Source organism: Ursus maritimus, unplaced genomic scaffold, assembly GCF_017311325.1.
Source record: "Ursus maritimus isolate PB19 unplaced genomic scaffold, ASM1731132v1 scaffold_2, whole genome shotgun sequence".
Lineage (NCBI taxonomy): Eukaryota > Metazoa > Chordata > Mammalia > Carnivora > Ursidae > Ursus > Ursus maritimus.
Window position 1 is genome coordinate 26,903,556 of NW_024424452.1, and position 23,912 is coordinate 26,927,467.

General features: G+C 55.6%; 2 protein-coding genes across 2 annotated transcripts in view; one reads left to right on the plus strand and one right to left on the minus strand.

Moving 5' to 3' along the window:
• The window catches only part of MYH11 (myosin heavy chain 11), a 113,412-nt gene that overhangs the window by 87,637 nt on the left and 1,863 nt on the right, over positions 1–23,912 (plus strand). Inside the window, exons 20-40 of the mRNA XM_040635288.1 lie at positions 53–161; positions 1,453–1,584; positions 1,681–1,887; positions 2,840–2,977; positions 4,051–4,174; positions 4,729–4,900; positions 6,396–6,608; positions 7,790–7,934; positions 9,859–10,065; positions 11,442–11,546; positions 11,635–11,787; positions 12,016–12,264; positions 13,844–14,056; positions 14,399–14,611; positions 14,852–15,013; positions 15,427–15,555; positions 15,835–15,923; positions 16,370–16,493; positions 17,115–17,323; positions 18,192–18,300; positions 18,379–18,551. Coding sequence (XP_040491222.1) covers positions 53–161; positions 1,453–1,584; positions 1,681–1,887; positions 2,840–2,977; positions 4,051–4,174; positions 4,729–4,900; positions 6,396–6,608; positions 7,790–7,934; positions 9,859–10,065; positions 11,442–11,546; positions 11,635–11,787; positions 12,016–12,264; positions 13,844–14,056; positions 14,399–14,611; positions 14,852–15,013; positions 15,427–15,555; positions 15,835–15,923; positions 16,370–16,493; positions 17,115–17,323; positions 18,192–18,300; positions 18,379–18,551 — 3,375 coding nt within the window. The remainder of the gene's footprint in view (positions 1–52; positions 162–1,452; positions 1,585–1,680; positions 1,888–2,839; positions 2,978–4,050; positions 4,175–4,728; positions 4,901–6,395; positions 6,609–7,789; positions 7,935–9,858; positions 10,066–11,441; positions 11,547–11,634; positions 11,788–12,015; positions 12,265–13,843; positions 14,057–14,398; positions 14,612–14,851; positions 15,014–15,426; positions 15,556–15,834; positions 15,924–16,369; positions 16,494–17,114; positions 17,324–18,191; positions 18,301–18,378; positions 18,552–23,912) is intronic.
• NDE1 (nudE neurodevelopment protein 1) overlaps positions 12,012–23,912 on the minus strand; it is a 48,447-nt gene continuing 36,546 nt past the window's right edge. Inside the window, exon 9 of the mRNA XM_040635287.1 lies at positions 12,012–12,150. Coding sequence (XP_040491221.1) covers positions 12,141–12,150 — 10 coding nt within the window. The 3' untranslated portion in view covers positions 12,012–12,140. The remainder of the gene's footprint in view (positions 12,151–23,912) is intronic.

Here is a 23,912-nt window from a genome sequence, read left to right on the forward strand (position 1 = left end):
CCCCCCCCCCCCCCGGGAGGGGGTTCTCACGGCACCCCCTCCCCCGCCCCAGGGCCTTCGCCAAGCGGCAGCAACAGCTGACGGCCATGAAGGTGATTCAGAGGAACTGCGCGGCCTACCTCAAGCTGCGGAACTGGCAGTGGTGGAGACTTTTCACCAAGGTGGGTGTCGCGGGCCCCGCACCCGTGGGGACCCTCCGCCCGGGCTCTGTGCTCCAGACACTCCCACTGTGGGACCGCATTTGGTTGCCGGCCCGGGTGCACTCGGGGGCTCAGAATCAGAGCTCCCCTGTCCCCAGTCCTCCGGGCCCCAGAAGCCACCCCACCCCACCTTCTTCGGCACATGGGTTATCGATCACCCTGACTCAGATCCAGAGCATTTCCACAGGGACCCCTCAGGTTGCTCCTTTCTGGCCACGCCCACCTCCCCGGCATAGCCGATCCGTCCTCCCTTTCTGTGATGTTGCCGTTCCCAGAACGTTGCATCAACGGAGTCAGATGGTCTGGCTTCTGGGCAACTGGCTTTTTCGTCAAGCACCATGATTCTCTGGAAATCAGGAATCAGGGGCATTTGTCGTGCATCTTATTTACAGGAGCAAAATGTCAGCACCCAGCCCCCACCAGACTCAACCATCAGTGGGATGCTTTGCAACTCTTAAAAATGACGGCTATCCAAAAACCCTCGACGAGGGAGGTGGAGAGGGAACCTACCCCCACATAATAAAGGCCTGCTCTAGAAAACCCACGGCTAACGTCATCCTTAACGGGGACAAAACTGAGAGCTTTTCCCCTAAAGCCAGGAGTAAGACAGGGATGTCCCCTCTCACCCATCCTGTGCCACAAAAATGGCAGCTATCAAGAAACAAAGGTGTAAGGCTGACAGAGCGGCATGGGGGCATAATCCTCCTGTAGTTTTAAGTAACGGTGTGGCATAGAAAATCGGACAGCGTGATCTCGGGTGTATTTTTTAAACATACAGGAGAACAGACTGGCGGGAAATGCCAACAACGTGCGCATTGACCTTGATGGGGAGGGAGAACGTGGGAGATTTCTTTTCTCCTTGGAATGAAATATGGCCCTTGGTCAGCAGTAATTCTCTGGGAAGGGACTAAATGGGAGGAGGAGAGACGTCTTCCTTCACACCGTGCACCTTTCCGGTTGCTCTAGTGTATGATTTCTCAACCTCGGTGCTGTTGGTGTTTTGGGATGGATAATCCCGTCTTGCGGGGGCTCCCCTGTGCGTTCTAGAATCTGCAACGGCGTCCCCGGCCCGTACCCACTCCGTGTTGGTAGCATCCGGCCCAAACTGTCCCCAGAAATCCCCAAGCGTGCCCTCGGGGGTGTGGGATGGCATAAACCGTCCCTGGTTGAGAACCGCTGATCTGAGCGAGTAGGAGAGCTTACACCTGCCTTGTGCCATGAGAGCCAATGACATCTGTTGGCGTGTGTGCAGGTGAAGCCCCTGCTGCAGGTGACACGGCAGGAGGAGGAGATGCAGGCCAAGGAGGATGAGCTGCAGAAGACCAAGGAGCGGCAGCAGAAGGCCGAGAGCGAGCTCAAGGAGCTGGAGCAGAAACACTCGCAGGTAGCTGCCCGGGCGTGCGCGGCGGGGCTGCGGAGGGAGGGCGGGCGGGTGTGTCCCCGCGGGGCTCACCGGCCGCCCCCTGCTCCCCGCGTGCAGCTGGCCGAGGAGAAGAACCTGCTTCAGGAGCAGCTGCAGGCCGAGACAGAGCTGTATGCTGAGGCCGAGGAGATGCGGGTCCGGCTGGCGGCGAAGAAACAGGAGCTGGAGGAGATCCTGCATGAGATGGAGGCCCGCCTGGAGGAGGAGGAAGACCGCGGCCAGCAGCTGCAGGCCGAGAAGAAGAAGATGGCCCAGCAGATGCTGGTAAGGGCCTGCAGGGGCTGCTACCCTTGGAGGGTGGCTTATCGTTCGACCCTCCCTGCAGGCCTGGGAGGTGCGTGTGGTCATGTATGTCCCCGCGGGGGACTAGGGCTTGGAGACAATGGGCCATCTGCGCAGGCAGGGCCACGTAGCCAGAGCGGTCTCCTGGAGGGCCCGCTCTGTTCTCCTGCCCTGCCCTCCGTGTGCGAGCGAACACCTTTTCTCTCCTAGCAACCCCGTGAGAGGGTTAATTGTATTAGTGAGCTGGGGTTGCAGGACAAAACACCCCCGGAACTTAGCAGCTAGGAACAACAAATCAGCGTGTCGTGGGGTCGCCTGGAGGTTCTGGCTGAGAGTCTGTCCTGAGGTTGCAGTCGGGATGTGAGCCCAGGGCTGGAGGACCCGTGTCCACGTGGCTTGCTCCCGTGGCTTGCTCCCGTGGCTGTGGTCAAGAGGCCTCAGCAACTCGCTGGAGCGGCGGGGGTGGGGTGGGGGGCTTCTCCTTAGAGCTACATGGCGGCTGGCTTCCCCCAGGAGGAACGAATGGAGAGAGGGAACAGGGGAGGAGGCCACGGTGCCTCTTACAGCCTAATCTCGGACATCCCGCCCCATCGCTTCCTCCTGGTTTATTTGTTAGAAGAGCATCCTAAATCCAGCCCACACTGATGGGGAGAGGAATTAGCCTCCACCTCCTGAAGGGAAGACTACCAGAGAATTGGTGGGCACGTTTTGAAACCACACAGTATCTACTATCCCCGTTTGACAGATGGAAAGACTGAGGCTTCACGAAGCCAGTGGTTTCCCAAAGCTTTTATTTCCAGTAAAAGGAGACCACAGTGCATGGTGGTGGGGTGGGTTCCGTGAGGCCCAGACTCCACGTAAGTCAACCCCCCAAGCTGCGAGAGAGGGTCCCTGTTGTGAGCGAGGTTTGTGATTCTTTCCCTCCCCAAAAAAGGACCTGGAAGAACAGCTGGAGGAGGAGGAAGCTGCGAGGCAGAAGCTACAGCTCGAGAAGGTCACGGCCGAGGCCAAGATCAAGAAACTGGAGGACGATATTCTGGTCATGGACGATCAGAACAATAAGCTGTCAAAAGTGAGCGCGTGGGGCCAGCGTCTGCGTTAACCTGGCGGGCTCCCCGGGGCCAAGCGCTCCAGATGCTTTCCCTCTCTGGCCAAATGCAAGATGCTGGAGGCAGCCTTCTGACTGCCATCTAGAGGCAGGTGGACCCCATGAACGGAGTCCCCAGCGGTCCCAGCAGCACCAGGGCTGCCATGGAGCAGGTCTCAGAAATTCCATGCCAGTAGACACCCCTGAGTTGGCAAAGGCAGCCATGAACCTGAGACTTGGGGGCCTCTCCTGCATTCTCGCAAGGCCACTTCCAGTTAGTAATAGGGTGAACCGTGGTCCTGGTTTGCCTGGGACTGAAGGCTTTCTGGAATGTGGGACTTTGAGTGGCCAAACTGGAAAAGTCCCTGTGTCACCTGGGATGAGTAGGTCACCCAAGGCAGGAACCACTAAGCAGCTCCACTGAGGTTGGGCTCCCTTGAGTTCTTTGAACTAGATGTCAGCTGGCACCTACTGTGAGCCAGGCCCTGTTTGGGGTGCAGGGCATGCATGGTGAAGGGGGGTCCTGCCCTGGTGGGGCTCATACTCTAGGGAGGCAGGAAACACCTAACCATTAATGGCCCTCATTATCAGGGTTCTGAAGAAGGTGTTCACCATATTATAAAAATAGAGCATTAGGGGATGGAAGCAAGGTATTCCGGGAAGGCTTCCTGGAGGAAGTGACATTTAAGAGGAAACCTAAAGAATGAAGAGCAGTTGGAAAGGGAGTGGAGGAGCAGCTCAGCAGGTGGTCCTATCTGTGCAAAGGCCCTGTGGCAGGGAAGAGCCGGCATGTGGTAGGCAGGGATGAGGGTGTGATTGCTTGGAACATGAAGTGTGGGGGTCAGAGGTCGCATGAGATGGGAAATGGCTGGGTTTTAGGGAATGACCATTAAGGAACTTCTCTTTATATTTTAATATTAGAGGTTGTCTTTGGTGTTCATGTGGGTTTTCTTTCCAACTGTTTATCTGGAAATAACTAAAAATGAAATGTAGATCCTGGAGAAGAGGAAAAAAAAAAAATAAAACCTACCAATATTTCTTTTTCTTTTCCCCAAAAGGAGCGAAAACTCCTCGAAGAGAGGATTAGTGACTTGACAACGAATCTTGCAGAAGAGGAAGAAAAGGCCAAGAATCTTACCAAGCTAAAAAATAAGCACGAATCTATGATTTCAGAACTGGAAGGTAAACTGGCTATCTCGAAGAGGGTTTCAAATGGGTGTTTTAAAATCAGCTGGGGTGCCTGGGTGGCTCAGTCGGTTAAGCGTCTGCCTTTGGCTCAGGTCATGATCTCGGGGTCCTGGGATCGAGTCCTGCATCGGGCTCCCTGCTCAGCAGGGAATCTGCTTCTCCCTCTGCCCCTCCCCACTGCTCATGCTCTCTCTCTCTCAAATAAATAAAACCTAAAAGAAAAATAAAATCAGAGAGCAAATCTGAGCGTGGCAGATGATTTTAGGGGAGGTACAACCCTCTCGAGGCTCCCGCAGCCAACACACCAGTCATAATAATAAGGTGCTTTACATCAGCATTGATTTTCCTCCCACAAGAGAGTGGTCTGGGCTGTGACAATTACGTGTGTGTGTGTGTGTGTGTGTGTGTGCGCGCGTGTGTGTGCGCGTGCGTGTGCGCGTGCACGCGTGTTCATGTGCGTGTCCGTGAGTTGCCACAGCAGAAAGGCTTGCCCTCTGGGCGCCTTGCTGTAGTTTGCACCTGCTGAAGGGTGCCTGGCTTTGTCGTAGTGCGGCTGAAGAAGGAGGAGAAGAGCCGGCAGGAGCTGGAGAAGCTGAAGCGGAAGCTGGAGGGGGAGGCCAGTGACCTCCACGAGCAGATAGCCGACCTGCAGGCGCAGATCGCGGAGCTCAAGATGCAGCTGGCCAAGAAGGAGGAGGAGCTGCAGGCCGCCCTGAGCAGGTAGCCTGGCTGGCGGGGCGCGTCCGGTGCTCCTGTGGGTCTGTGGGCCCCGTGCCCTCCTGCCGAACCACAGTGGGCCCTGTCTTCCTCCTCCTCCAGGCAGGCCTCTGTGCTCCTGGGTGCCTCCCCTGTCCTGCTTGCACCTCCAGAACCATGCCACCGACTTCCCTCTCTTCCTTCCAAACTCCTCCTGTCTCCATATCTCCCCTACTTCTGCCCCATCTGCCTCTTGGATGTCCAGGCCCTTCTCGTCTACAGTGGCCCAGGGAGTCTGGGCACTGCGTGCCTGAGCCCGGGACGACCCTCGTGCCCCTCCTTCTGCTCTCCTCCCACCCCCAGACTGCAGTAGCCCTCAGATTCTGCTGGTCCTTTGAGACGTGTCCCTGCCCCATCCCGTTTGCCCTTCTCCTGGCTGGGTTCACGCTAACCCTCGCACCGGGAATCCTGCAGCCACAGCTCACGGGGATTCTCCTGTTCACTGTGCCACGCTCTTTCCAGGCGGCATCTTCGCGCACACCAGCTAGGGACACTGCTGCGATCTCTGTGTCCCTGAGCAGGAAGCCATGCGTGGGGGGAGGTGAGGGAATGTGAGCTGGGATCGGAGCCCCAGCACTTTCTGACTGGTCCCCTGGCCAGCTCTTTCGCTCCCAGTGTGTGCTGCAGGACTGCGCTAGGGTGATGGACCAGAAGCATCCCCTGGGCTGTGAACCTTCGCGGAAGACTTCGCTGGCTTGTGCACAGAAGGCCAGGCTCCCGCTCCGCACGCCCTGTCCCTAACCCGACCCTTTAGCTTTCTCTCCTACTGCTCCCGTCCCCAGGCTCTGTACGGTTGAGGTGCTCATCTCCCCCTGCTCTGAGGAGTCTTGCCTCTGAGCCCTCTTTCATGTTGCTCCCTTTCCTTCCATCACAGCAAGAGGTCAGCTCCACCATGCGTCAGGAGGGAGCTGCCTTCCACGAAAGTCCTAATGCACTCCAGGCCATTCAGACAGTGCATTTATGCCCCACCTTGAGCCATGGTCGCCGCGTCCCCCACACTGGGGGCCCTGGTTTTAATAGCTCCCCAAGCAACACCTGGTGCTTTGCATGGAGCAGGCCCTCAGCCACTGTTTGAGCAAAAGGAAGAAAGAAAAACAAGTAGCTGCTAAGGAGAAAGGACTGTCTAGTGTTCACAGAGCATCTATTAAGCTCCTGCTGTGAACGAGGCACCTGACTAGTCTGGGACCAGGCTCTGCTTTCACACACACACACACACACACACACACACACACACACACACTCACCACAGTCTGTTTTTTGACATCAGACAAGTCCTAATCTGCCAGCAGTCCCACCTAGCAAGAAGGGGTCCCCCATGTCTCAGGGACGTGGGTGGAACGTGGCTTGATGTCTATGGAGCATGAGTTTCTGGTTCCCAGGAAACAATCTTTGGTGACGTCGTGAGATCTCAGGGGCCAGGGACCCAGGGGTCTTGATCCTGGTGATCTGTCCCCGGCAGGCTCGACGATGAAATTGCTCAGAAGAACAATGCTCTGAAGAAGATCCGGGAGCTGGAGGGTCACATCTCAGACCTCCAGGAGGACCTGGACTCAGAACGGGCGGCGAGAAACAAGGCCGAGAAGCAGAAGCGGGACCTGGGGGAGGAGCTGGAAGCTCTGAAGACAGAGCTGGAGGACACGCTGGACAGCACGGCCACCCAGCAGGAGCTCAGGTGGGAGCATGGATGGGGCGGTGGAGGAGCGGCAGCCCCCAGGCACACCCTGAATCACAGGCCTCCTCAGGCCCCACAGTCACCGTCTGGAATCGAGGCACGACCCTTATTCATCTAATTTTGCGTCATGGTAGTAGGACCTGCTCGATTCGAGAACAATCTGAAAGCTATAGAAACACAGACACCAAAAACATCACCCTTAGTCCCAACACAGTCAACATTTTTGGGTATTCCTTCCCGTCTTCTCATGTGTGTGTCCGCGTGTGTCAGTAGCCCTCCAGGTCCCAGTCCCCAAGCGTGTGTCTGTCCTGTGACCCATGTTTTAAAACAACATTTGTTGGATGTGTCCTAAGATTCACTGCAGGATCGCAGACACCGGCAACAAAAAAACGCCCCAGAACAAACACACACACCACAAAAACCCCAACAAAAACAGTTCACCTGCTAGATAAGGAAAGCTGACTTTAGTGAAAGTAGGTCGCTTATTCATTCAACAAACATGCAGATGGATTTGAGCGCGTCCTGGGTCAGGAGCTAACACTGAGACCGATTTCCCACACTCTGGGGTTTTGTTCCACATCCTTTACCTGTGCGTAGAAGCCAACACAGTGTCCTGCTCCCTCTCCATCTGGTCCACAATCCAGAAAAGCCCGGTGCAGTATTTAAGCACATGGGCTCCGAGCCAGACCAGGTTCTGGCTCTTATCGCCCAGTGGTTGTCCAACATGTGCAAACTGCCTACCCTCTCTTAGCCTTAGATTTCTCATCTGTAAATTGGAAGAATTCATATATCTGCCCCTGAGGGTCACTCTAAAGGTAACATTCAAGAACTTAGGTCAGGGCCTGGCATATAATAAATGCTCAATAAATAAGAGCTAATATGAACATTTGAGGAACATTTTGCAACTCAACGTTCCTTCAACATGATTTTGAGTATTTTTGCGTATTTATTGGCTGGCTTTGAGAGTTTCTGGGCAGTAACCACGCTCCTCATTTTGCAGCTGAGGAAATGCCGGGTCCGGAGAGGTTAGGTGACTCCCCCGAGGTCACACAGCCAGGGAGGGCTGGCGATGGAGACCTCAGCTCGGGGTCCTGGGAGAGCGCTCATTCCTGTGCGTAGCACTGTCTGAAGTGAAGCCCTATCTCCACGCAACGGCCACTCACTGTGTTCTTCCCGCCCAGGGCCAAGAGGGAGCAGGAGGTGACGGTGTTGAAGAAGGCCCTGGACGAGGAGACGCGGTCCCACGAGGCCCAGGTCCAGGAGATGAGGCAGAAGCACACCCAGGCGGTGGAGGAGCTCACCGAGCAGCTGGAGCAGTTCAAGAGGGTACGTGGTGAGCTTTTTGGTGACCATATATGCCAACAGCTTCCGATAACTACAGATCAGGGTCTGTGCTGAGACAGAGCCAGCCGTATGACACTGTAATGACAATGGTCGAGAGGGCATTTAGTAAGTACATAGGTCAGTTACTCCTCACAACCGCCTGTGAGACAGGTGCTGAGGAGCCCATCCAACACATGAAGGATCAGAGTGCCTAGAGGTGAAGGGACTTACCCAAGGTCCTACAGCTAGTGCCTGAGCCGGGATTTGAACCCAGGCAGGCAGTGGGTAAACCTGCCTCATACCCTCTCCAGGGCAGGGTCTACAATCCACTGCCCCCCACAGATAAGCCACCGTTTAGCAAAACTTCTGGGAGGATAACTTGAGATGGACAACATCCTATAATTTCTCTGCAGATGGGAGGGAAACAGCTCTCTGGCAGAGTTTGAGAATGACAGGATCTAATCGCTCTTCCCCCCGCCGCCCCCCCGTGCTGGGCTATTTGGGGCGTATGGGATGTGGGGCAGCGAAAGAGCACTCCTCTGAATGCTTTGTACCGGGAACTTCCTCTCCCTTGGGAGAATTTCCTTGAGTTTCATTCCGAGGGGTGAGCTTTGTAGCTTGCAACATCTAGATTCTTTCCCTCAAGATCTGAATTCTGTCCCTCACCCTCAGTGCTATGGCTTCCCCGCATCCCAGCACTTTCTAGATATCCCCCCAAGCTAGACTAAGTGGGGGTGGCATTACCTAAAACGTGTTGGAGTTGGCATTTGTTCCTGTGACTAGCCTAGGTGAATATTCCTCGGGAGGTGTTTTACTGAGCACCTTTCTGTGAGCTAGGTCACTGCCGCTGCTCGCAGAATCTCAAAATTTCCTGCACGTGAAAATAATGGCCCCACACTGTTCCATTGCTTTCCATTTCATTTCATTTCCTCTGTGGCCTTGTTAATGGGCAGATCCCCTGGCCCCATCTTCCGCCCACATACAGGTGGTCTTAGGACCATTCTGGAAACTGCGGTGCCAGACCGAGCCCCCCTCACCCTCCAGATGAGTAAAAGGACCCTTGTTTGTGTCCTCTTCTCAAGTGGGATCGGAATACCAGCCTTGGACATTGTCTCAATGCTTTATGCATGTTGGGCAAATACGATTTTGCTCATCCTAACTACAATGTACATTTCCCCTTCCGGTACTAAGTTGAATAAAAGGGGTGTGGACATCCTTATGTTGTTCCTGACCTAAGGCGAAAAGCTGTTTTTCCCCACTGAGTATGTTTGTCTTGCTTTTTAAAAGTGAGAATTCCTGAGGTATATGCAGTAAAACCCACCAATTTTAACTGTCGGGTTCGATGAATTTTGAGCTATGCGTATGTATCCATCACCCGTCACGGTACAGGACACTGGGATTTTTCGTAAAGAAGCTGGAACCCAGATTTTTTTTTAAAGGTTTTTTTTTTTTTTTAAGATTTTATTTATTTATTCATGAGAGAGAGAGGCAGAGGCAGAAGCAGACTCCCCACTGAGCAGGGAGCCCAATGCAGGACTAGATCCCAGGACCCTGGGGTCATGACCTGAGCCGAAGGCAGACACTTAACAGACTGAACCACCCAGGCGCCCCTGGAATCCAGATTTTTACATGACATTACTTTATTAAAATGTTGGCAACTAAGAATAGGTCAACCAGGACATGACCGCAGGTTGGCTGTAGCTCGTGGGATCCTTTGCAACCCGTGAGCTTTAGAAAAAAGAGAATACAAAAAGTCTTAGAGTGACTGTGTGTCCCCCACCCCGCCATGTCCCTCCCCTCCCTGGAACCTTCCTGACTGATGGAGGGAAAGGGAAAGAGGACGATGCCCCCAAGGGGCAGAGCTTCTGATCTTTAACTGTCCCTGGCCGGAGCTGTACCGCCTCCCCGCCTCTGCTTCCTCGGCCAGGCCAAGGCCAATCTAGACAAGAACAAGCAGACGCTGGAGAAGGAGAACGCCGACCTGGCTGGAGAGCTGCGGGTCCTGAGCCAAGCCAAGCAGGAGGTGGAGCACAAGAAGAAGAAGCTGGAGGTGCAGCTGCAGGAACTGCAGTCCAAGTGCAGCGACGGGGAGCGCGCCCGGGCCGAGCTCAACGACAAGGTCCACAAGCTGCAGGTGAGGCGCGGCGCAGCCAGGCTCCCTTGATCCCAGCTCTGCGCGGGAGGACGCTCTTCGCAGCTAACTGAAGTCTCTCTTGCTGCAAAGCAAGTCGCTTTCCTCTTGTTGCCATCCTCAGGGAGAGATGGGCTCTCTCTTCCATTCTCTTCGTCTGCTCATTCAGCAAGCATTTGCTGTGGGCCCATTTGCTGTGGGCCGGGCACAATGTTTAATGCTGAGACACAGCAGTGAGAAAGACCCGGTACCTGGCCCGATAGAACTCTGACCCAGTGGAGGGAAAGGCATTTCTAGTCCCATGAATGAATGCAAAATGATGCAGTTAGTGTAAGTAACAAGGGGCCTGGCCTGCAGGAAGAGTCTGGAAAGGCTTCCCTAAGAAGGAGGTAAAGTCTGAGATAAGTAGAAGGCTAGCAGGCAGAGGGAAAAGCATGTGCAAGGGCCCAGGGGTAGGCGGGAAATTATAAGAGATGACAGAAGGAGAGCGAGAATGCTGAGCTAGAAGGGGAAACGTGCAAAGTGGGACTAGAGAGGTAGGTCGTGCCTGGATGACACAGGGTCTTCAAGGCCCCATTATACGTATATTCGTCTTTACTCCGAGTGATGAGAAGCCATTGATAGGTTTTAAGAGGAGCAATGACAAGGTCTGTTTGTCTTTGGTCTTATCTAGCTTTGACTAGAGGTTTGGCCTGACTTCCATTCATTGGATATAGGCAGACCTTTGATAAATATTTAATGTGCTTATAGCCTGGGACAGGGGAGGCAAGGGAAGCATTAAATATGATTTTTTCCCCACGTGCAGGGGAGAGCAGGGACTCTGCTCTCCTAACATAAGCAACATTCTAGAGGAGCAGAGTCAAGATCATTTATATCCTCATTGTAAGTGCGAAGGGGATGGACGGTGGGCTGGAATCTCCAAAAGGACCTGCTCCTGCACCTCTGGTTTTGGCCATAAGGGCCCATGAAAGGGCCAAGAGTAGGGGTGAGGAAGAGGGTGGTGGGAAAAGGGCCCTTGGAAGCAGAGGTGTCGTCGGCATCCTCTTCTCCAACATTGGGGAGCAGGCGGGTCTAGAGCAGCTCTGTGTCTGGCCTCTCAAACCCGCTGTTTCATTTTTTTGCCACCCTTGGCAAGGATCTAGGATCCAGGATCCATTTCGTGGGATTAGGGCTCAGTCAATACAGTTTGGGGCTCTAAGAGGTTCTTAGAACCAGACATCCCAACTTGTAGGCGATACGCTTCCCTTGGGAGCCACGGAGCTACCGTGATTGGGCCCCATCGTTCGTGGGTATTTCTCCACCGGTGGATACCACAGGGCTTCTCTTACTTAACAAGGATCCCGTTCTGGAGGTTCTAACCAGTCTCTCGGCGTCCTCAGAATGAAGTGGAGAGTGTCACAGGGATGCTGAACGAGGCTGAGGGGAAGGCCATAAAACTGGCCAAGGACGTGGCGTCCCTTGGGTCCCAGCTCCAGGACACCCAGGTGGGTATTGGGCCACATCATCCAGAGGGACCTGGGGTAGGAACTTCCCGTGTGTGGGTCCCTGGGACTTCCGTCTGTCCTTCCGTAGGAGCTGCTTCAGGAAGAAACCCGGCAGAAGCTCCACGTGTCCACCAAGTTGCGCCAGCTGGAGGACGAGAGGAACAGTCTGCAGGACCAGCTGGACGAGGAGATGGAAGCCAAGCAGAACCTGGAGCGTCACATCTCGACTCTGAACATCCAGGTGCTGGCTGGGTGTCCTTGCTTTGCCAGGACTGAGCCCTGGGGGGAGATCAGGAGCTCTGAGGGGCTGTGGTGGAGCCTTGGAGCCATTTTGCTTGGCTCACTGGCTCCCCCTGATGTTGCATTTCTGCAATGTGTGGAAGGTGGTCTCTTCTCAGGGTAGGGCCAGGGAGGGGAAGCACCCAAAGGCCCTCCTCTTACTGGAGGACCCTGCACCCTGCCGTTTTAGCTCTCCGATTCCAAGAAGAAGCTGCAGGACTTTGCCAGCACCGTGGAAGCCTTGGAAGAGGGCAAGAAGAAGTTCCAGAAGGAGATCGAAGGCCTCACCCAGCAGTACGAAGAGAAGGCAGCTGCTTACGACAAACTGGAAAAGACCAAGAACAGGCTTCAGCAGGAGCTGGACGACCTGGTCGTCGATTTGGACAACCAGCGGCAACTGGTGTCCAACCTGGAGAAGAAGCAGAAGAAGTTCGATCAGGTAGGGGCTGGAGGGCGGTCCGCTGCGTGCGGACACGGGCTGGGGCAGGTCTGCGAGGCTGTGTACCTGCAGCTCGGGAAAGCTAGCTTGCCTCGGGTGACCGTGAAACACAAGGGCTTCTAGTTCAGAGCAGAAGAGCGGCACCGCCCAGATGTGCCTCCCAGGTACCGCCACCGTGAGGGCCCCATGACGCCGACGATGCCTTAGCTTCTAGCCCTGATAAGGCATGAGATTTATTTACTCAACAAGTGTTTATGGACTGCCTCCTGAAGATTCCAAGTAATGTCATGCTTCTACCCTTCAGATAACCACTTTCCCCTAACATTTCATCATGCAGAATTTCAAGCACCCAGCAACACTGAAAGCATGAAACAGTGAACACCTGTATGCCCACCACCTGCATCAGATCCTGAACGCTTTACCAAGCTCGCGTTCTTACATGTTTATGAATAATGATGAACTGTACTTGTCAATGCTAGCTTACCTTTTGGATGCATTTCAAAGCAGATGACAGACCTCCGCCTGCATACCTCAACATGCTGCGTTAACTAGAGGTCTTGTTTAAGATAGAATTTTGCTTCTCATGAGATAAAAATTTACCTACACGGAAATGCACCAATTTTTACGGGTACACTCTCTCGAGTTCTGACGAATGCATACACCTGTGTGGCCCAGATCCCCAAATACTGACTTTGATTATGCTGTCGCTCAGATTTAGCAAACATCATTCGGTTTGCAAGTGACTTGGGGTTATCCTAAAAATCAGTCTGGGAATTGTACGGGGCCGGTGCCAGAGGCGTGGGGGCTCAGAGCCCCGGCTTCTGGGTGACACGCTGGCTCTTCCCTTTTCCGTCTCGGTGTGGTCGGCCTGTCTTCACTGTGTCTACTCTGCTTCTCCGTTATCGGTTCGGAGGCCTGAGGTCCCGTCTTTCCTTTCCTGTCACATGTGGTGTACGGCTTTTGTGTCAGCTGTGCTGTTTGGGGGCCTATTACTTACCTGTCTTTGCTGACTTCTAGAAGTCTGGGTTTGGATGTGTCAGTGTGGGATAGGCTACTCTGCAGATGAGATGAAGGTCCCTGCTCTGGCTCCTAGGGCACTTTTGAGAGCTGGAGACGAGTGGCCATGAAAAAACCAAAAAGAATGATTGGCCTCCGGCAGGATTAACTGTCAGTTGGACCTCAGTAGCAGCGTGTTCTAACCGACATGGGCAGCATGAGTGATTTCAAAACACACTCAGCAGTTGTGACTGGGCACAAGGTCGCCCTGGAAGTCAGAAGCCAGCTTATGATTAACTCTTTCCGGAGATCTCTCTTTTATTTATTTATTTATTTATTTATTTATTTATTTATTTATTTATTTATTTATTTAATTTGACAGCACAAGCAGGGGGAGCAGCAGGGAGAGCAGGCTCCCTATTGAGCATGGAGCCCAATGCGGGGCTCCATCCCAGCGCCCTGGGATCATGACCAGAACCAAAGGCAGATGCTAGTGAAATTAGCAGGACACAAGGCAGTGAAATGAAGCTGAGCTTCGGGTATGCCAGGGGTCACCTCCGGGGCTTCTGTTGTGTTGCTGCAGCTGTTGGCCGAGGAGAAAAGCATCTCTTCCAAATACGCGGATGAGAGGGACAGGGCCGAGGCAGAAGCCAGGGAAAAGGAAACCAAGGCCTTGTCCCTGGCGCGAGCCCTCGAGGAGGCTCTGGAAGCCAAAGAGGAACTGGAGAGGACCAACAAAATGCTCAAGGCCGAGATGGAGGATCTGGTTAGCTCCAAGGATGACGTGGGCAAGAACGTAAGTCACTCTTCATCGTCATTGCTCATTCACCTGTCACCAACCCACCCTCCCCGATATTTGTCAGTCCCTGGGGCGGGCTGCGGTGGGGCTGGCTCCATAGTCTTTGATGTGAAACCATCATCGGGACTGAAGGCCGTCCCTCCAACTGTCACCCACACACTGGTTGGAAACAGTGGTTGGGGTTGGGGTCTGAGTCCAGGGCCCCCAGAGGAAGGCTCTGGTCTGGACCCCTGGCCCTGCATCCTGTGGGGGGCAGGAAGCCAGCTCGTGGACCTGAGTGAGCTTCCTGTCAGTGTGGGTTGCCTGCCCATCTTCATGAAGTCAACTCTCATGTGCAAGGTGCACGAGCTGGAGAAGTCCAAGCGGGCCCTGGAAACCCAGATGGAGGAGATGAAGACCCAGCTGGAGGAGCTGGAGGATGAGCTGCAGGCTACGGAAGACGCCAAGCTGCGGCTCGAGGTCAACATGCAGGCTCTCAAAGGCCAGTTTGAGCGGGACCTCCAGGCCCGTGATGAGCAGAACGAAGAGAAGAGGAGGCAGCTCCAGAGGCAGGTAATCCGGGGCAGCTCGGAAAAGGGGGGAAGCTCGGCAGGGCAGCCAGTGTCCTTCCTCCCCCCACCATGTCCTGGCCCGATGGGGACTTGGTTTTGTCCCCTGCAACCTGGGGAGGTGCAGACCCCCCTGGCAGGGGGCTGTGCACACCGGGGATTGGCTGAACGCCGGCTGAGGCCGGGGAAAGGGCCCCCGGGGGATGGGTCCGCCCAGCCGCGCACATCTCCCCTCCTTGCTCAGCTTCATGAATACGAGACAGAACTGGAAGACGAGAGAAAGCAACGTGCCCTGGCAGCCGCGGCCAAGAAGAAGCTGGAAGGGGACCTCAAAGACCTGGAGCTGCAGGCCGACTCGGCCATCAAGGGCAGGGAAGAAGCCATTAAGCAGCTTCGGAAACTGCAGGTGGGTGGTGGCTCAGAGGCAGGGCGCAGGTGGCGGGAGGCGACGGCTTCCCCAAGGTCGGGGAAGTCAGCAGCAGCAGGACGCAGCCTGTCACTGGTGCCTAGTAGCTGCTGTTTTCCCCACCACCGTTCAGCATTTGGGGGCTATTTCCTGCCCTGGGTAAGGCACCGTTCCCAGGCATTCGGCCATGGGCCTCCGACCACATCACCATCTTTTAGGTCTGCTGAGCCCACCAGAACGGTGCCCCTGAACAGCAACCTGGCCCTGTGAGCTGGTGGGCAGTGCTCATGCCATGGGGACTTCTCTGTGGTTAATCGTGGGAAATCCTAGGGGCTGGCACGGAACGGTAATTTGGGCAGAACTCGGGGGAGTGAGGACATCTTAGCTTGTCCTTCCTGTTGTGACTCATGCAGGCTCAGATGAAGGACTTCCAGAGGGAGCTGGAAGACGCCCGTGCCTCCAGAGATGAGATCTTTGCCACCGCCAAAGAGAACGAGAAGAAAGCGAAGAGTTTAGAAGCAGATCTCATGCAGCTCCAGGAGGTAAAGCCTTCTTGCTGAGAGCCTCAGATGGGGGTAGCGTGGTAGGAGCCCTCAGCACCCCGGTGTGTGCACCCACAGATTTCTTTTGCTCATTCAGCATTCCACATAGGTGGACCCCCAGAGTAAGTGCAGGGACAGAGAGGATTTGATGTACACGCAGTGCCTCCCCTGAGCTCAGAGGAGGCACAGCCGCTTTCAGGGGTGGCCATGGAAACTGCTGGGGTTCAGCCCTTCCGTGTAGATAACAGGTTTCCTTCCTCCCCACCCCCCACCGTCCAGGACCTAGCCGCGGCTGAGAGGGCTCGCAAACAGGCCGACTTGGAGAAGGAGGAACTGGCCGAGGAGCTGGCCAGCAGTGTCTCAGGAAGGTATGGAGCTGTGCAGGGAGGAGGGGGCCTAGGCTCAGACAATGAGGGAATGGCAGCTCACGGGAGAACCTCCGGAACTCCCATCTTAATGCTGAAAATGACTGTCCAGCCGAGCTGCTCACAGGGGTCTTCACACCCCATTTGAGTGGGTAGCCAGTTTCGTTCATTCTGAATGAACAGTGTGGTGGGGTTGGGGGTGGGGCACCTGGGGACAGAAAGGAGTGAGCCGGTCTTTGTGCCAGGCCAGGCTCTGCTGATAGCAACTGGATGGGAGTCCTGGCTCCCCACTTCCCAGCTGTGTGACTTTGCACAAGTCTCTAGGCCTCTCTGAGCCTCAGTTTCCTGTTACAAATGAGGGTAACCCTAAGGCCTCACTCCTCCAAGGAGAGGGAATCTTCTAAGCCGGGGGTAGGCTGGAGCCCCAGATGTGGCTGCATTTCCCTTAGGAACACACTTCAGGATGAGAAGCGCCGCCTGGAGGCCCGCATTGCGCAGCTGGAGGAGGAGCTGGAGGAAGAGCAAGGCAACATGGAGGCCATGAGTGACCGCGTGCGGAAGGCCACGCAGCAGGTGGGGGCCGGAGCGGGGCAGGGCACCTGAGCGGCACCAGAGAGGGGCTCCACCCGGTAACAAGCCCACACTGGTCCAGTGACATGCACAGCAGGCTCCTGTGTGCCAGGCCCGGGTTAGGGTGGAGGGGAGCGGGGAGCGGGGAGCCAGCACGTCTGCTCCCTGCACCCACTCCCTCCTCTCACAGTCATGCAGCACCCTGCCAGCCTGCAGTGTCTCATCGGGGGGCCAGGGTATGTCTGGCTTCCTCTAGTAGACGCTGTGTGCCTGGAGGAAGGGCCTTGGGGGTCTACTTCATGCTCAGTCCCCAGCCCCAAACCCTGACCTGACACTCGTGAGCACTCAGTGACATTACTGAGTACCAGCTCCAGGACAGGTGCTGGGGATCCACCACATGACCTGGAAACAGGGAGCCCTGGGACACTGCCTCTTGAGCTGTGCCCAGAAAGGACTGGGTGGCTGGAAGAGGTGGGGGGTGGCTGCTGGGGGCTGCAGCTCCCGGGACCCATGCAGAAGCCGAAGAAGGCTGGGGCGGCAGGACAGGAGGAGACGTTCGTCATCTCCGTGGACCACCCCGGGCTTCTGTGCCCTCCACCTCATGACCTTCACTGTCCTCCGCAGGCTGAGCAGCTCAACAACGAACTGGCCACGGAACGCAGCGCCGCCCAGAAGAATGAGAGTGCGAGGCAGCAGCTCGAGCGGCAGAACAAGGAGCTCCGGAGCAAGCTGCAGGAGATGGAGGGGGCAGTCAAGTCCAAGTTCAAGTCCACCATCGCAGCACTGGAGGCCAAGATCGCCCAGCTGGAGGAGCAGGTCGAGCAGGAGGCCAGGTACGTGGGGCCCGGGCTACAAAGACAACCTTCATGCCAGTGGGTGGCAGGGGGCAGGGGTCCCTTAGGCTCTCCGGGCATCGGTTCTAGCTGGAAACCCAGACTGCAGCTGTGCTGGGAGAACAGTGTGTGGACACCGGGGAGGGGTGGGCCTGGCCCGGAGAAGGCCCTTACCAGTAGCACTAAGTAGCAGGCCTCCTCCGTGAGGTCAGCCAGCCGTCCCGGGAGCCCGCCGGCTTTCCCTGGCCTGCGTTTGCAGGATGTCGTGTTAAGGGCTACCCAGAAAGTCCCAATCGGCGGCCCATGCAGCACAAGCAAGTGGGGGAAGGCTTCTCATTTTACTGAGAAAGGAAGGTCACAGCACCGTGATCACTGTCAGATTGCAAGGATTCCGACCCATTCTGTTTATTTTGGTAGTGGCTTTACTGACAATTCCCGTACCCTAGAATTCAGCCGTTTAAAGTGTTCAACTCAGTGGCTTGCAGTGTATTCGCAGAGAGGGGCACCCTCTCCACAGTCAACCAGGGAACGTTTTCGCCCCCTCAGTAAGACACCCCGTACCCCTTCGCCATCGCCCTGTCTCCCCCAGCCCTCAGCACGCACGGGCCGACTTTCCGTTTCTATGAAATGTCCAGAACAGACCACAGAAACGGAATCGCATACCGTGGGCCCTCCCGTGCCCGGCCTCCTTCACCGAGCGTCTCCCGCGCTCACCGTGTCGGAGCAGCTGTCAGAACGTCCCCTTGTATGGCCGCATCCCCTTCTGATTTGGGGGCTGAGCAGGAAAAGCGTGCACAGCGGGCACGGTGCTGGTCGGGTCTACACCCCACGGGCAAGGGAAGCCATCCCCTCTCCCCCGTCTATGCAGAGAGAAGCAGGCGGCCGCCAAGTCGCTGAAGCAGAAGGACAAGAAGCTGAAGGAGGCGCTGCTGCAGGTGGAGGACGAGCGCAAGATGGCGGAGCAGTACAAGGAGCAGGTAGGCCGGCGCCCGGCCCTCCCGCCCGGCGCCCACCCTCGGGGGACCCCTCCTGACCCTCCGGCCTCTCCCCGACAGGCGGAGAAAGGGAACGCGAAGGTCAAGCAACTCAAGCGGCAGCTGGAGGAGGCGGAGGAGGAGTCCCAGCGCATCAACGCCAACCGCAGGAAGCTGCAGCGGGAGCTGGACGAGGCCACGGAGAGCAACGAGGCCATGGGGCGCGAGGTGACCGCGCTCAAGAGCAAGCTCAGGTGAGGCCCGCGGCCGCCGCACGGGGCGCCCTCTCCCCGCTGCCCCGCTCCTCTCCAGGGGCTCTTCCCACTCGCCCGCACGCCCGTGGGCGCCGATGCTCCCTCGGGTGCTGGAACGGCTGCCTCCCTTCCCTTCCCATCCTCAGGACAGCGGCGGCGGCCAACCCCCGGCCCCTGGCAGTGCGAGTCCCTTCTCTCCTGACCCTCTTTCTGGACTCCCTGCGGCTCCCTGGTCTTCCGCAGGGTCTCTGGTCACCACTGGGGTCTGGGGCTGGGTCATTCTCGATCACAGGAGCTGGCCTGTGTGCTGCCCGAACCGGGGCTGAGTTGTCTCCCACACCCCTGCGCCTCCGGGCCTGAAGGTGGGTAGGCGACCCCCCTGCTCCTCAGGGCTCCTTCCCACCTCCACCGGTTCCCTGAAGGCTGGGGCCCCGAGCCCTCCAGGGGGCTGCTCCAGCATCTCCCGTCCTTGCCCTCCTCCTCCGCGATCCCTCCATGGCCGTCAGCACTAGCTCTAACTTGCCCATCAAGCATCGAGTCTTCTGCCTGCCACCTTCTTTAGTTTGTTACAACACAACCCAGATGAAACCACACTTTCTACCTTCCGCTGCTCAGAGTGCTTTGAGAAAAGCAAACAGGCGTACAACCCTTTCCCGCTGGGCGTTCTCGACGGCCACGTAGAACGGACCCCACTCAGCACTTCTGGACCTCAGGGTCCCCCATCCTCCCTCTCTCGGACATCTGCTTTTCACTTTCTAACCAGACTGACTCTCCATGCCCATCCTTACAAGCTCCCATTTCCCCCATTAACCCACTTCCCGACAAGCTGTGCTCATTTCTTCTCTGTCCCCAGTTCTGGGCTGCACTGTCCAGAAACAAACAACTCAGGCCAACACCTCGGGTAGACCTACCTCTTGTTCACTCAAGGACGTTGCTCCAGAAATTCTTACCCTCCTCTCCTTTGCAACATTTTCCCTTAACAGAGTCATGCCACGAGCTGAGAAAACCTCTGAGACCCACTCCCCTCCTACCCTTGACCACAAAACCCTAATGGTCAGTCCATAGGCCTCACCTGATTCAGCTGCAGCATTGGTCCTTGACTGGGCTTCCTAGACACTCCCCTCAGCTGGTTTGCTTCCTGTTTTTCTGGCTGTCTTTCCTCATCTCCAAGCCAGCTTGCCATTGGCCTGCCCCAGGGCGCCATCTTGGTCTCTCCATCTCTGCTCATTCCCTACGTGATCTCAACTGGCCCGGTGGCTTTTGAATTCTACCCACAGCGAGTGACTTCCTAGTTTCTATCTCCAGCCGAGACTTCTTCCTGGAACCCCAGACCTGTGTGCCACTCCCACCCAATGCCTCACGGCAGCTCACACCTTGAGTCCTGACTGAACCTCTTCACCCCCACATCAGCTTCCCTCATAGACTTCTCCAGCTCAGCAACTGGAATGCTCAAGTGGTCATTAACCCAGGCCACAAAGCTGGGGTCATACTTTATTTTACCCTCTCCCTTATACCTCACATCCCATCTGTCAAATCTGGTCAACTTTCCCTTAAAAATCCTATGCATCCAGAATCCAACCGTTTCTTGCCATCCTGGTCCAAGCCACCCTCTCCTACCATGTAGATAACTTTCACAGCCTCCTCGTGGGCCTCTCTCTGTGTTCATGCTGTGCCTTTATAGTCTGTTCTCAATACAGTAGCCAGAGGGATCCTGCTGAAATGGAGGTGAGTCGCAACCCTCCTTTGCTTGAAACTATCCAATGGCTTCACCTCATTCAGATCGAAAGCAACGTCTTTACGATGGGTGGTTCCCCTAGGCCCTAATGATCTCTGTCCACTGCCTCCTACATGAGCCCTCCAAGTCTACACACGCTGCCTTGGGGCCTTTGCACTGGTGGTTCCTTCTGTCTGGAATGCTCTTCCCCCAGCTCTCCACATAGGGGGATCCCACCTTCCCTTCCTTCAGGCACTGACTCATCCACGTTACCCTGTCTACAACTTCCGACTTCACTCCCTGCAGTCCTCCTCCTTCTTGCCCACCTGTCACCATGTAACCTGCTACTTATGTCATTTGCAGCCTTCACTCTGGCCCCAGGAGCACAGAGGTTTTGTCTGTTTACTCATCCCCAGTGTCTGGGATAGTGCTGGCCACAAACCTTCAATCACTAAGTCAGAGATGATGTTTCCCCAACCTCACTGTCCTACCACCTTGGCCCTTCTGCCTTAGCCTCTTACTACCTGTACCATCGTTGACCTCCCAGTGTCTGTGAAATTAACTGTTTTAATCATACACACATCAATTTGCAAATAAAGTCTACCACCTCTGTATTGTTAAACCAGCATCACCAGCATTAACAGGTCACGATGAAATAGAAATACGGTGAAAACAGAACGATAATGAATTCTAGCCACTGTGGCTACAAATTGATGACCATGACCTGAAGGCCTACTTCTCTGTTAACAAGGGAGCAACAGAAACAGCAGCACCAAAAAGACGGTCTCTGACCTAATCGGATGTGTTTTTAAAAAGGTGGAAAGGGGATACCTTTGTCAGTCATTGTGCAGTTGTTACCCAGTGGCACGCGTGCCCAGGAACCATCGGAAACCACCTGCCACATCAACTCCAGACTCTGAGAACCAGTGCAGGGACAAGGGGAGAGCCCAAACCCCTGTCAGAGTGGGGAAAAGAAGGGCTGGTGCAGGAGGGTATAGGGCTTCAGGAAGGAGACCCCGGATCATGCAAGGTGAGGGGCTGTGGGTCCCACTGCTAGATGGAGGCCAAACATAACCCCTCAGGTCCAACAGGGGCTTGGGAAACAATCCCCAGGGTGATGGTCAGCAAGAGGGCAGTTCTCACCACGCAGACCCCTGGAGTTTGCTCTGCTGGTGACAGGACCCTGCCCCTCGTCGGCGCAGGGCTGAGAGGTGGGGCAGCAGTCAGCCACTCTGGCTCTGTCCCTGCTCCCTTTTCTCAGGCACAATGATTCTTTAGGTGTGCTGAACATCCCCTATGGATTCTGCCCCAAACGACCCTCTTAGGCCACACAGGCCAGTACTGAACACTCCGTTTCCTACAGCTCCAGTATGAGCACACGCTAAGGCGGGTGAAGACAGGTCCTAGCGTTTCTGCCCCGAGTCTTGTACACGTGCAAAACCTAAAGTCGAGCTCCAGAGCTCTGAGTGAGGTTGGCAAGCCTAGCCGGCTCTCGGAGGCCAAGGAAGTGCAAAGCAAGTTGCATGGTTCTACGGCCCCGATAAATCTCGACACGAGCTCCTGTTAAAGCCTGACCACCATACCCAGCCTTTGCCACGACGCCAGGCCTCCCCCACACGAGCTTTTCAAATGAAACAACGGCTTATACGTGCCCGCCTCAGAGCTCTTGGTGGCGGGCGCTTCACTGCAAGATTGCCTTCTAAGTGCTTTTAATGATTTAATTGAAGTGAATGCCTTTAATGATTAAACACGCACTTCAACGGACTCCCTCTTGTTTGCGGAATATAACCACCAGGGACTCTCTCTCTCTGTTTCAGAGCCCCCCTCCCCCAGGAAACTCCGCAATGACTCACCAGGTACCATGCCTTCAGCTCCGCAGCTCATGTGTGTTGCACTCGGTTTCCACTTCTCTTCTGCCATCCCGCCCGCCCTATCCCTGGTGGCCCCCTTTTTGGGCCCCTGCAAATTTTTGTGAGAAAGCTGCAAAATTTGAAGGCGTGGAGATCTTAGTTCAAAACTCTTTCATCACGGCCAAGATCAGCCTAAGAAGACTTCATCTCTTGACCCATTTTCCTTCCCTACTTCGCTTTGGCGTCTGACACGGCACCAAGTGTGTCCTTGTCACCATGTGTAGACCGGTGGTCAGAGGCTGTGTGTGTGTCACCTGGATTGTTCTTACCTAAGAGGGCGCATCTCACACTGTTAGGACACTTGGCTGCGCTGTCCTCCCTGGTCTGGTTAAGACCCCACACGGAGTGGGTATGACAACTCCACCATCTGGGTCCATTCCCGGACACTGGCTTCAAGCTGGCTGGTCTGGGTTCCAGATCAGAATTCACAGGGCACAGGGTCATTGTAACCACAGTCCAGCAACTGGCTCCCCCCGCAGCTGGTCTTTCACAAACACGTCTGCAAAAGAAATGAGCTCTCACCACGCATCATACAGTCGCTGAGGCTGCGTGGGGCTGAAGCAAGGCCTGGCTGCTAACCGCATTTCCAGCACACGAGGGCGCACGCTGGCCACCTCGGAGCCAAGCGGGGTCCCAGCAGAGCCTTTTCCAGAGATCTTGTGGGCACATATTCAGAGTGGGGAGTGGACACCCAGGACTCAAGAGAGAACACAGAGCCCTCTCCAAGTAAGAGTTAAGAGGCCTCGACTTGTCTGGGAGTCTCAACTTTATCCCATGTGAAGCGGGGCACCGGGGCCCTCTCATCTTCCTCGAGAGGCCAAGCAAGCCCTGGCTGGTGTCCCCCTTCTGCTCTTTTGGAGAATCTCAGCTTTGCTGCCACTACCCAAGTACTTAACGCTGACTGAGGTATTGGCAGGAGCTTTAGGAAGGGCTTTCAGCCTCTAAAAGCTTTTGAGCAGCGCGTTCCTGCCAGCTCAGACTGGAACGCGGGACCGACTAGCTGATGGGACACTGAGTCCTTGCAAAGCAAGTGCTCGTAGTCTTGTGCTGATTCCTGGCGAGCCACTATGCCTTGCGGTTCTTGGAGCCCGTGAATAGAAGCCAAATGCTCCAGGATCAGACCCTTTAAGAAAATCTCTAGAGGAGGTCCCTTACTTCATGTGACAGATGCAGCCAGCACCAACATTTGCCATGGATTTGAAATCCGTTCCGTGACCCAGGACGCGATTTACCTCTTAGATCACGGGAACCCATTTCTCACTTCAACTCTTCTCACTTGCAAATACAGATTGTCCCAAGAGGTACAGAGTGCCCGGAGCCTGGAATGTAGGGCAGAAAGAGTTTCCCAGCCCCAGGCTGTCCCATCAAGTTTGAACCGGGAGAGCAGCCATGGAAGGAGACCCATGCAAGCAGCGGCTGCTACATTTTCTGTCCTGTCCTCAGAGACCCTTCTCTGGGACGCAGGTTCTTGGAAAGCACTGTGCTAAGGAAGACTTGTAGGTCCTTCTAGAGAGAGTGACGGAAAATGAGCTCTAAGGGCGCTGGGCACCTCCAAGCTTCCCTCTGTTGTGAGGGAGGCTGGCCCCAGTCTTCAGCTGGGAGTGGCTACAACTTGAAGTATTGGTTCCTGATGGCTGCGCCCGCGAAACTACCATTCTCTGAACCTGAGCGGGTTTTCCCAGCCATGTTTCTCCCACCCTCAGACCCCGAAAGGCTCACATTGGGACTCCCCTTCTC